General features: G+C 35.3%; 1 protein-coding gene across 2 annotated transcripts in view; it reads right to left on the bottom strand.

Moving 5' to 3' along the window:
• TAOK1 (TAO kinase 1) overlaps positions 1 to 13,603 on the bottom strand; it is a 95,696-nt gene that overhangs the window by 54,941 nt on the left and 27,152 nt on the right. Inside the window, exons 2-3 of one of the 2 annotated variants that reach the window (XM_020911779.2) lie at positions 10,369 to 10,481; positions 2,343 to 2,564 (exon numbers count right to left, since the gene is read on the bottom strand). In XM_020911779.2, the coding sequence (XP_020767438.1) occupies positions 2,343 to 2,474 (132 nt within the window). In that variant the 5' untranslated portion in view covers positions 2,475 to 2,564; positions 10,369 to 10,481. The remainder of the gene's footprint in view (positions 1 to 2,342; positions 2,565 to 10,368; positions 10,482 to 13,603) is intronic. The other variant, XM_020911778.2, reaches the window with a different exon arrangement.

Here is a 13,603-nt window from a genome sequence, read left to right as displayed (position 1 = left end):
GGCCCCCACGGCAGGTCCAGGTGCCTGACTGTGGTGGATCTGCCCTACTGGTTTTGTGAGCACAGAACCTGAGGGATATCCAGGGTGACGGCCTGTACTCCTCAGCTGAGGTGGGGCTGAGGGTAGTGCACACGGCAGGTGACAGGCAGCACCACAGAGCCCACTTCCTGGTGGACAGCTTCTGTGGAGGAATACACAGTGGCTGCACTCCCAGCAGAAGCACCCCAGTCCCACCTACCTCATACCACAGCTCAGAAACCAATTTGGGGGCTTCCACTGCAATAACTGGGGAGCAGACCTCATCCCCAACAGGGCTGTGACAAGTACAGAGCAAATAGGAGGCAAATATCCAGCGCACTCACTATCAAGAGGATAAAAGTCACCACACACTGAAGAAAGACATGGCAGGCATCTGTATTAAAAACAGTCCTTGGACTAAAAATATCAGACTCACAAAGGCTACATAAGGATATTCTCACATAATGAAAAGGAAAAAGAAATACTATGTGAGCATTAGCCAAGGAAACCTATCAATAATATAAAAAATAGATTTTTAAAGCAAGAAATACTATAAAAGGTAAAGAGTGAAATCTTAATGGTAATGGGACAATTCAACAAGATACAGTATTTCTAAATTTGTGTATTTCTAGTACAGATTAGAAATGTATAAAGTAAAACAAGATAGAGTTAAAAGTCAAAATAGCTATCAGTGGAGATTTTTAAACACCTCTTTCAGTTACTGACACAACACACAGTCAAAAACAAACTAGTAAAATCAAAGGACTCAAAAGATCTGAAGACTATAACCTATAAATATCAGCTACTTGACATACACAAATCATCACACCAACAAACTAAATTTTCCAGTGTACACTCTAGAAGAAAATAATCACAAAACATATGCTGACTGATCAAGTAACCCAGAAACACAAGGAAATCCTGAAAATTTAATTAAAAAAGAAAACCCAATTTTCAAAAACTGGACGAAATATTTGAACAGATACTTCCAAAGACATGTGAATGGCCATTAAGCCTATGAAAGAGAGCTCAACATCATCAATCATTAGGGAAATACACATTAAAACCTAACTAAAATACCATTATACACCCATCAAAATAACTCCAAATGACCATCAACATCTAATGCTGGCAAGGATACATACACTGAATTCTCATACACTGCAGATGGGAGTGTAAACTTTCTACTTAGTGAAGAAATCTGGCAATTGGCCATAAAACTAAATATACACCTTCAACAAATCATGGGTAATTACTTAGAAGAAATGAAAAATTAGGTCCTTTTGTAGACTTCTGTAAATAAAAAATCTTTAAATTAAAAAATGTTATTAAAAACAAAGAAGGACATTATGGATTAATAAAGGTTCAATATATCAAGAAGATACAACAATTGTAAACTTTCACACACCTATGGAGATCATTATGTATAGACAGTTCTACAATAACAGTTGGAAACTTCAACTGTTATTTAGTCACTAAGTCATAACCAACTCTTTTGCTACCCCATGGACTGTAGCCCAACCAGGCTCCTCTGTCCATGGGATTTCTCAGGCAAGCATACTGGAGTGGGTTGCCATTTCCTCCTCTAAAAGATCTTCCCAACTCAGGGATCAAACCCACATCTCTTGTGTTGGCAGGCAGATTCTTTACCACTCAACCACCTGGGAAGCCCTGAAGACTTCAATACTCTAAAGGAGAGGACAACCAGACAGAAAATAATGAAGGAAATAGAGGACTTAACATAATAAACCAACTAGATCTATAGAATGCACATTCTTCTCAAGTGCACATGGGATATTTTCCAGGATAGACTGTGTTGTGCCAAAAATCAAGTCTCAACTGATTTTAAAAGATAGGTATCATCCAAAAAATAAAAAAAATAAAAAAATTTTTAAAAAGATAGGTATCATCCAAAGTATCTTCTCTGACCTCAACAGGATAAAGTCAGCAATCAATAACAAAAAAGGAAAAAAGGAAAATTCACAAAACTGTAAAAGTTAAACAGCACACTTTTAAACCAAAGTACCAAAGAAGTCATAAGGCATGTTAGAAATACTGAGAGTTGAATGAATAAAAAAAATACAACACATCAAAACTTATGGAACCAAGTGAAAGAAGTGCTCAGGAGGATATACATTCATTCCCATTTTTTAATAATCCAAGAAACTCAATAACTAAAACTACTTTCATATTATATACACACAGCAATACAAGTGACTATAAAATGGACTATGGCCTCTGTCTCTTTATATTATTATTTTTTATTTTTCCATGACTGAATTTTAAGTAAATGCTGGTCACTGACTTTAGCCTTTAACACTTACAAAATATACTGCTCCAAAGCTTCCATGGCCAATTTCTCTGAGATCTGTGAAGAGCTTCTCTGGATCTTCTTTGAAGAAGAGCTCTGCAATTTCAGGGTCCTTCAAGCTGCCCGCACGATTGGTTGATGGCATCCTGCTGGGCAATCAGCTGTCTGATTCTAATTTTATACTGCTATCCCAATCCTTGGTTCATCTGTATGAATGAAGCCACGCTGGCATAAGCTATTGTAGAGAAATAAGAGAAGAAAAAAGTCAGGAAAAGCTGCTAAGAATAATTTGTATAAGATCATTTTCTGATAGCATATCTAAAATTACTTCAGGCCTAGAATTTCACTGAGAAGGAAGTGTGACCTGCTAGTGCAGGAGTTCCTAAATCTGGCTCATCATCACAATCACCTGTGGGGCTTAAAAAAATAAAGGATTCCTACTACACATAGGGTAAGCATTACCAGACACACAATTTTAAAAATTAAATAAATGTTTACATTTTAGAAGGTTTATCTAATCCTTTCCTAATTCTGAGGTAGTGAGCCCACTGGCAGAAGACACAGGCTATTAAAAAAGTATGCATGTCAACTTAAGGTGTACCCATAGGAAGTTTCTAACAACAGAAAGATTAGATTCCCATCTATTAATGATTTTCAAATGTAAGAAAATACACAAAGAATTTAACTCAGTAAGTTGTCTTTCTTTTCCTTTCATATGCCAGTGTTAATCAACTCTTAACACAGACATTCCAAAGAAAAATGCAATGGGAGAAAGTAATGAATTTAACAGACAACTAACTGCTTTCTCTATAAATATGACACATTAAAATATAGCCTTTATCAAATCTGCTTCATTAGTAAGTAGATAGTACAGATAGCAGAATTACCAGGGAATTAGTTGGTTAGCATTTCCTCTATATCAGATTACCTAATTTAAAAAATGGCTGTCATAACTGAGAAGCTTCAGAATCTAGGTTCTGCAATGACACTACCTGAATATGAATCCTGGCAACACTAAATACAAGCTGTGAACTGAGTAGCCTTATTTTCCTAAACTGTAGAATGAAAACAATAGCCTACCTAATATAATGGCTGTGAAGGTTAAATGAATAAATATAAGCATAGATTAGTATTCAGGCATAGTAAGCACTACATTAAATGTTAGCCACTTAATAAATTCACCAATTAAAAAAAAAAGTCTCCCAAAGCTATTTCATTTGCTTCCTAATTAATGTCATTAGATTCTAGTCAACTCTCCTCCACTTCATAAAGCTTTTAAGCAGGTATCTAAAAAAGTCCAGAAACAAACCCATGTATGTGTACCTAGGAATTTAGCATACAATTAAAGAAGAAACAAATTTTGTCAAAAGAACTAAGAACCCACTTGGAAAAAATTACAGAAATTATATCCCTATCACATACCTTATATAAACACTACTTCTAAATGGCTTAACCAGGCCTCTCAAATCAATGAGTGAAAAAAAGTATTTAAAATAAGCGTTGTTGAGAGACATCAATAGCTATTTGGAAAAAAAATAAAACACCTGTTCCTCAAACTAAACATCAGAATTACATACGGGTCAGAAAAGCAAATATTAAACTTGGGAGGAGGGGCCATGGAAAGACTTCAAACAAAAGGGACAAATAATAAACTTGGGGAAAAAAATGTTTGAAACTTACATTTACAAAGGGTTAGTATTTCTAATATGGAAAGAATTTCAAAAAACAAGACAATAATCTGACAATCTTGCATTCTTAATATATAGTTTCTAAAAACAGCATGTGCACACACATACACAGACACACACAAAGAAAGCACTATCCCAACAACCCTGGGTGGCTCACAGAAGAAAAAAAAAAAGAAACAGTCATTAAATATATGCACTTTTACACAGTGGCAGCGGTATTGCAAAAACAGTACAAAACCTATGGAGAAAAATCTACAAAAATCAAACGTATCCTTAACATTTCACACAAAAATCCAACTTTAAGGAACCCATATCAAAAACACATATAAAATATAAGAAATGATAAATGCACAAAGTGAGGAACTGGGGGAAGTCCCTGCTGGTCCAGTGGTTAGGACTCCGCACTTCCACTGCTGGGGGCCTGGGCTGATCCACAGTCGGGGAACTAAGATCCCATAAGCATTGCGCACACTTCCCCCTGCCCCCAAATTAAATAAAAAGATCAAAAAAACAAAGCGGGGGGGAAAAAAAAATGCGAAGAACTAGAACTCATTACACTGCTGATGGCAATCTGGAAAGGTACAACCATTCTAGAAAACCATTTAACAGATGCTTATCAAATTAAATAAACATTTATTATGGGATGGAACAGTTCCTTAATTAGCTATCACTTATTCAAAAGTTATAAAAACAAAGGCACACAAAAAGACTTGTACATAGCAGCTTTATTCATAATAGCCCCAAACTGCAAATAATACACATGCCTATCAACAAATACATATATAAAAAACTGGTATATTCACACAATGAAATTCTTTCCACAGCAATAAAAAGGAATAAACTACTGATCCATGCAGCAACCCAGAAGACTATCAAAAGCATTATGCTCTGTAACTCCCTGGCAGTCCAGAAGTTAGGAATCCAAGCTTCCACCTCAGGGAGTGGGTTTGATCCCTGGTCAGGGAACTAAGATCCCACATGTGCAGTGGGGGGGTGGGGGTGAGGTGGAACAGCCAAAAAACAATTAAAAAAAAGGCATTATTCTCAAGCAAAAAAAAAAAAGCCAGAAATCAAACAGTAAAAACTGTATGATTTCCCTGATAATTTTCAAATAGGCAAAACTAGTATATAGTGACAGATTCATGGTTGCTTGGGGTCAGCTTTGGGAAGGAGAGGAACTGACCACAGAAGGGCTCACAGGAACTGTCTAGTGTTCTATAATGTTCTGTATTTTGATTTCAGTAGAGAATCACTCCTGTCAAATTCGAACAGTATTAAAATGGATGCATATGTATATGCATATATATGATGTGTATATATATATACATGCATGCATGTATATGCATGTATATGATGTATATAATACCTCAATTAAAGTAACAACTTTAAAAAATAAAAAGGTTTAAAATCTAAAATATATAAGTATATATAGCAAATTTATGAACAAGGTATAGAAGGATGTGTATTAAAATGCTAACATTTTCTTTGATAAAGCAAGGCTATGAATAGCATTACTTGTTAACCTAGATATCTATATTATCTGAATTTTTATACCCACCACTTCTAAAAATTAAAAAAATTTACTTTAAATTTGAGAAAAATAAAATAGAATATATATTTTTAAACTAGAAGCATACACACTCCAACTAGAGAGAACATCTAAAAGGTTATTAGCACTTTAACTTACAAAAGACTAATTCATTAAAAAAATCTGTATATAAAAAATTGAGTTGAACACAAAAACTGAAATATCCAGAGCACACAAAATTAAGGGTTATTATTCCTTAAATATAGTGGCATCATCCAAATCACTGAAGAAATAACTAATCCACCAAAATATAAATGACCAAAGGATATATATAAACATTCCAAAAACAGGTAATATAAATGACTGGAGAGGAGTCAAAACTTGAAAGTAGGGACATGAGTCTTCTTATTCCATTTTTCTCCTTTATCCCTTTATCTCCCAGTTTTGACCTAAGAGTGTGATCTAAGTTACGAAACTATGTTTAGGGTGCTGACAAAAAAACACTTAAAGAAATTCTCCCCCTGTCCAAAGGACCAGGAAAAGGGAATCCTGTGATCTGGAGACTGGCAGGAGGGAATATCTTCTTTTTGGTCTTTTTTCTCTCCTCAGCCATAGAATAGCACTGTCCCAGCAAGAGAAAACCCCAATGAGAAAACCAATCTCTCTGGTCAGAAAAACTGGGAAAACAGGGCCTCTGTCATCCAAAAAGTATGAAGGGAATTCCCATTATGTTTTTCCCCTCATCTCTCTCCTTTCCCCACTTCACTTAAGGGCAACCCCAGATATGGGAAGCTATACAATGCAGAGGTCTAAAAGCTCTGACAGAAACATGTCTTTCTGGAACTGGGAATAAAGCCCTGGAAACTGAAGAGCATGGGCGACATCATGGAGCATAGAGAGTTGGAAAAGAGATCCCCTAATTCTCTGTACAAACCAGTACAATTATGATTTATGTTTGTGTAAAACAGACTCAAAGAGGTGCAGCAAAGACTATGCTAAAGAGGACCTAATCAATGATATAAACCACTGCTCAAGTCTCAGATTATCACTGAGAGGTACACTGAAGGGCAAATCCAAAGAGCACAGCAAAGGTTTTGAAAACAGAACTGATATTAGAACTACTTCTCACAGAAAAAGAGACAGAACTTGCCATCTAACTGGTAGATGTCTGAAACAAACAAATCAACACTCTCCAGGGGATAGTAACAGGATCGGAAATGACAATATTCAAAATGTCCAGGAAAAAAATCCAAAATTACTTTGCTTCATGTAATTTTTTATCATGTAACTTTTTACTTCATGTAAAAGCAAATAAACAAATAATATACATAACTGGAAAGTGTAACAAATTATCAAGTGAAAAGAGTGCCAATAGATGCCTGTTTTGAGATGACTAATGTTGGAATTATCACATAAAGAAATTAAAGCAGCTATTATAATCATAGTAAATAAGATAATGGTTAACACTCTTGAAACAACTGAAAAAAAAACAAAATTCTTAGCAGAGAAACTATTTTTTAAAAAAAGAACCACATGGAAAATTTGGAACTGAAAAATACAGTACCAGAAGTGGTTTTTTTTAGAAAAATTTTTAAAAATTCATTGCATGGTCTCAACCAGAGAACAGAAATGATAGAGAAAAGAGTCAGTAAACTTGAAAGAAGAGCAAATGAAATTATCTAAATTGAAATAAGAAAAGAAAAAAAATGATTGAAAAAAATGAATGGAGCCTTAGTGACTCATAGGACAATATCAAACTAAGTTTTACATCACTGACATTCATATAAAGAGAGGAAAAATAAACTGGTAGAGAAAAAAACTGTTTTGGTAATGCAGAAAACTTACCAGAATTGACAAGAGATATAAATTTAGAGATTCAAGGAGCTCAGTAAATTCCAAACAGGAAAAATTCAAAGAAAATCAGAGCTGCACACATCATAATCAAAATGCTAAAAAACAAAAGTAAACAAGAATTTGAATCACCACAGATTTTGGTAAGAAACACTGGAGGTCCCAGAAAGTAGAACAATATCTTTAAAAAGGTGACAAAAGGAGAATCTGTTCCCAGTAGATCTGCTCTAAAAGAAATACAAAATATTAAACAAAAGAAATCTGGAGTGGCTACATTAATATCAGACAACAGACTTCAGAACTGAGTAAGCCACAAGGGATAAAGAGGGACATTACATAATGATGGTATTCCATTATCAAATCCTACATTTGTATTCACCTGAATAACAAAAGAACTTCAAATAAAATTAAGCAAAATTGATAGAACTGATAAAGAGAAATAAGACAAGGCTATAATTATACTGAGAGCCTCCAACACTCCTTTCAGAACTTTAAAAGTAGTCTGAAAATATACAGAACACTGTAGAACATCACTATCAATGAACATGATAGGAGGGGGTGGCAGAGGATGAGATGGTTAGAGAGCATCACTGACTCAATGGGCATGAATCTGAGCAAACTTCAGGAGATAGTGAAGAAGAGGGGAGCCTAGTGTGCTGCAGTCTATAGGGTCCCAAAGAGTCGGACACAGTGAAGAACAACCACAGAAACTTAGCTACTGATAGGCTACTGTTGAACAGAAGCCTTATTGATAATATAAAGTCAATCAAACATACTTTGTATGTTATATACATTATATACTGTATTCTTACAATAAAGTAAGAGAAAAAGAAATTTTGTTAAGACAATCATGAGGAAGAGAGAATACATTGACAGTACCTACATGTATTTACTGGAAAAAACCTGCATATAAGTGGACCCATGAAGATCAAATCCATGCTGTTTGAGACTCAACTGTAGTCTCTGCAAAGACTACACTTTACCCTGTTAAGCTAGAGTTAACATAGAGTCATCCATGTAAAACTGACAAAGGTACATGATTTGATTCTTGTACATCTTCAAAAGCTGTCGTGAAAAACTACAGGAAAAGAAAGCAGCAGAGAGGAACTTTCACAGCAACCCTAACCATAAACTCCTAATTTCTGCCAAACATAAATATTAAGTACATAAATACCCAAAGTACCTAATACAGCTTGCTAAACTACAGATCAGGCTTAAAAGATATGCACGTGTGTAAAAATTTCTATGAGACTGCAATAATCTTCCTTACAAAAGAAAAAAACAGAATATTAGATTATATTTTAAAGATATCTAATCTGTTCTTCAGGGAAAATATCATTATTATAACTCACCATATCCTTCCTACTAAAAGAGAATAGTAAACAACATTAAGAATCCTATAAATAGCAAATGAGATCTAATTTGTTTCTGGTTCCATAAAAACAGACCAGAGAAGCCTATCATTTATTAGGCTATTGAAGGCTGAATGTAAAAGATACACAGTTTCTGTGGATGAAACCATTTTATTCAATCCTAAAACACAAATCTTTAAGAAAGCTGATGAAACTAGAATTAAAACCCAATATACTTTAAAATCTCAGGCTCTTAGGATTTTCAGAATTAAGTAACTGCTCCACATTTGCAAAAATAGTCAAATAATTGACAATAACATCAGTCAAGCAATAGAAAGAAGGGGGAAGGGTACTGATAATCACAGCATATTCAGTATTACTTGAGGAATGCTCCTTAGATGAACAGTGATGATGTCATGGTATTCCATCTTTAAAGAACCTTCAGATTTTCACAAAAAGGACATTGTTGGCTTTAAGCAACTGCTTCAATACCATAACGCCCTTTTCCCTACATCTGTTACTCAGAGGGCTCAAGCTTAGAAACGAGCCAACTTAGTCAAATGTTCAATCACTTTAGAGAAAGAAAAACTGTCTCTTTACAGAGAATAGGCAGACACACATTAAACTGTCTACTGTATCTTCCCTCAAAAGAAACACACATGTATACCAGTTACTATACCAAAAACTAGAAATGACAAATACAACTGAGAAATGCCACCAGTGAGATAAATTTGACGTTACAGGAACTCCCATCAGGCTTAATCGACACAGAACTCATCTGATGTCTGGTACTTCAACCTACTTATAAATATTATATATAAAATTTTAGGATTGGAAGAAATTGAGAGTATTTGGTTTCAAAAGGTCACATGCCTTTCTCAAAACCACATGTGAATTAATGGTGGAAAATACAGAATCAATCCCCTGTTAAGTATGTCAAATTGAAAAGAAGGGAAAAGGTAAAAAGCAAAAATAATATTGTTCAAGAAGTCACTGGAGGGACTTCCCTGGTGGTCCAGTGGTTAAGAATCCATCTTCCAATGCAGGGGACATGGGTTCAATCGCCGGTCAGGGATCTAAAATCCCACAAGCTGCGCAGCGCCACAACTACTGAGCACACAAGCTCTGTGGCCCAGGTGCTACAACTAGCGAGAAGCCTGCACACACCACAATGAAAGATAGCACAGGCAGCAACTGTAACCCAATGGAGCCAAATAAATAAATGAGATGTCACTGGGTCGCTGGGTAGGAGAGCCTACATAGGGCAGTTATGAATATTGTTTAATTCTGAGCACTGATAAAGATATGGAATGTATAAGTAATGTGTAGCCATAACCATGTCTTCTAGTCTTATCCTTTTGTATCTTTCTTAAACCAGCCCACTTTCCTCCATCTCAACAATCACCTGTTTATTCCATCCAGGCTATTTATCTTACCTGGGCTACTTATTATAATGAACTTCAACAGGGTGCCACTGCATCCACTTTTGGCCCCCCTCCAATTCATTTGGTCTCCTACAAGCAAAATGACCTTTCAAAATGCAAATCTGATTATGTCATCCCCTCTATTTAAGTGCTCAATGCCTTTACACTTTACTTTGGTTGAAACAAAAATGCTTACCGTGACTTTTAAGTAACTGTATGGTCCGACACAACCCACTCTTTATCCTCATCTCCTTCCAACTTCCTGCGCTCTGATGACAGGGGCTTCCCAGTTTATCGCTGCTCCTCTTTCTACAGAGTGGTGAACACACAGTGCCTAAAAACACAGGTCCTGAAATCATATTATCTAAGTCCCCAAACTGGATCTGCCAATATACCTACGGTAGGCAGTTAACTTGCTGAACAAGTAACTTAATCTCTCTGACCTCAGTTTTCCCATCCCTAAAATTGTTGTTGTTGTAGTCACTAAGTTGTGTCCAACTCTTGAGAGCCCATGGAATACAGCCCGCCAGGCTCCTGTCCACAGGATTTCCCAGGCGAGAGGACTGGGGTGGGTTGCCATTTTCTTCTCCAAGGGACCTTTCCAACCCAGGAACCGAACCCACGTCTCCTGCGTTGGCAGACTGACTCTTAACCACTGAGCCACCACGGAAGCCTCTAAGTCATGGGGGGTTTGTGAGGGTTAAATGAAATATGCAGATAAAACATAGTGCTCTCTGCTTTTTGATTTCTGGTTGTCATCTTCACAGGGCAACTTTTCCCAATCCAGTTCTTCCAGGCACAATTAATTGATTTTCTGTGTGAAACTTCCATAAAATTTGCTTATACTCAACTAGCACATCTCATTGTACTGAATTATTTAAGCATCTATCTATCTCACCTACCACTGAGTTCCTTAAAGGCAGAGGCTACCTTACTTATCTTTGAATCTTATATACCTAAAAATATCTCTCATAAAGAGTAGGCATTCAAGAAGTGTCAGAGTAAAAAAAAAAAGTGTCAGAGTGAATATAGATATTACACAGGTAAACAATAAAAAATATGGTTTTAACAAGCAGAAATTGAGACACTATATACAAAATTTTGCTGCACATTCATATTTTGTCAAAGTGTAATCCTTAGCCACCTGCATGAGAATTGTGTAGCATGTTAAGAGTCAATGGATTAGAATAACAAAAGCTAACCCAATTATTTAATCAAAATACTACTGTAAGGTCCCTAAAAATAATGAAGTTATTTAACTGAAACTATTACAGAATCAAAGTTAAGTATTTATAAGCCAAGACTGTTGGTAGGTTCAACAATTTCTGAACAGGAGAATCTGTGGGATAAAATACAAATTATTCCCAATATGATATTTTCCCTAACACAGACATAGCTTGGAAGGAAAAAGGGACAACAACTTAAAATATACAAACAATTTAACCTATACCAAACCATGCCCAAACATGAGAAGAACTAACAAGCAGCTATATGAAGTACTTTGGATTATTTGAGAGAAGATATATCTGCTCTCAATTATTTCCATTATAAATTCCACTACATGAAGATTCACTTTCAAGCTACATTTCTAAGCTTTATGCCCTCCCTAGTATTGCCCCTCAAAAAAGGCAGTTTAACAATACTCATATTTTATAGCTCTTTTAATTATTACACAACTGAATAGACACAAACCTTGCTTTTCTGTCATTTTTGTTCAAATGGAAGAAAAAGTTCTTGTAAGTTTGCCAAATCTCAATAAATTTATAGTTTTCCTTTAATAGTAAAGCAAAATTACAAGACACAAATGGATTTTTTTTTTTTTTTTACTGTCAAAAGATCTGGTATATGGCTTAGATCTTAGAATCTCTTTCAAAAATAAAAACAGGGCACACTGTGTGACAGATATAAGCAGACTCAGAACAGCAGCACTCTAAGTGGTAGTTCAGATAGGTATCCTTTAAGTCAAAATTTATGCATGAGGGTCTGATGGGTTAAGTGGTTTGCAGAAGTGGAATTTAAAATCTCAATTTACTAAATGCAAGGTAGTATCCTGATTTGGATCCTGGAACAGAAAAAAAAGTACATCAGTGGAAAATCAGGTAAATCTGAATAGAATCTATAATTAATAGTCTTATTCTGTTAACTTTGTCATTTCAACAAATATACCATGGTTATTTTAAATGTTAACATTAGAGGAAGCTGACTGTAAGGTATGTGAGAACTCTGTATTATCTCTGTACTTTTCTGTAAGTCTAAAATTATAAAAGGCCTATTTTAAAAAGTCTAACCCTGAAGCTAATTTCTAATCCAGAATGTTTCCCTTCTGTTTCCCTAAAAAATCTCAACACATAAAGGAATTAAGTTTTAATACTAAGTGTACAGAGTATATAATACCAAGTAACAAAGCACAGCACTTCCCTAAAGCATCTCCTAACCAAAAAAAAAAAATTTTTTTAATCCTGTTTTTCTGTTTAATAATGAAGTGAACTAAAATTCACTGAATTCTTCTTATATTACAGCATTTTTCTTAGTTTAGTGACTTGTCACACACAACTGTCCTAAAATAATTATCAACCCAAATTATACTTGAAGTTCAGAAAAGTTAAGCAATTTAATTTGCTCATTATATCACATAGCTTAGTAACAGAGCCAGGTTTCCACTATACGTCATCAACCTTCTTTAACCTCTGTTAACTTTAGTTATCTATATATTTACAGGAGTAAGAAGCATTTGTCACTAAATTTTAGATTCTACCTCCAGAGTATTTCATATCAAAACTGTTAATAGCCAATCACACAGCCATTACCTTTTATTAAGATCTCTGTTACCTCTTGTCTGTTATTCAGAAGAAAGCCTCCCAAATGAGCATTCCAATCTCTAGTCTTTCCTCTTAATTCATTATGATGTATGTTTTAGTAGTTGTTTGCTGGCCTCCTAACATCTATCCCCACTTTTCAGTAATGGCACTGATTTCTTTTTGGGAAATTACCTCTCCTCTGCTTAGGCAGGGCTATCTATAAAGATGCCAAATTCTCACCTCACAGATGAATGGACATCAACCAAGATAAACCAATAAACTATTTCCGGGGATTCTGAATTTTGAGAAAAATGACCAAAGTTATCAGGAAAAAATGGATGACATGCTTTCATTTCGGTGACATCCTGATTACTATCAATTCACTCCTGATATTAAGACCCAGGAACTGCCCAAGACAAGCTCTCCAGTCTTCCTTTTGAGTTTATGAGTAATTTAATACTTTCATAATAGATTTCTTTTCTCCTTAAGCAGTCTATTTTCAAACTAAGACCTTAATGGATAGGGCACCCCCTGACTCATTTAAGCACCTCTACAGCACCACTCAATCCTCCTACTCAGAAACTTTAAATGGCCCACAACTTCTCACCATTACAATCTTCACCAGACAGACCT

The sequence above is a fragment of the Odocoileus virginianus genome, chromosome 17, assembly GCF_023699985.2.
Source record: "Odocoileus virginianus isolate 20LAN1187 ecotype Illinois chromosome 17, Ovbor_1.2, whole genome shotgun sequence".
Classification (NCBI taxonomy): Eukaryota; Metazoa; Chordata; class Mammalia; order Artiodactyla; family Cervidae; genus Odocoileus; species Odocoileus virginianus.
This window is presented reverse-complemented; position numbering and strand designations above follow the sequence as displayed.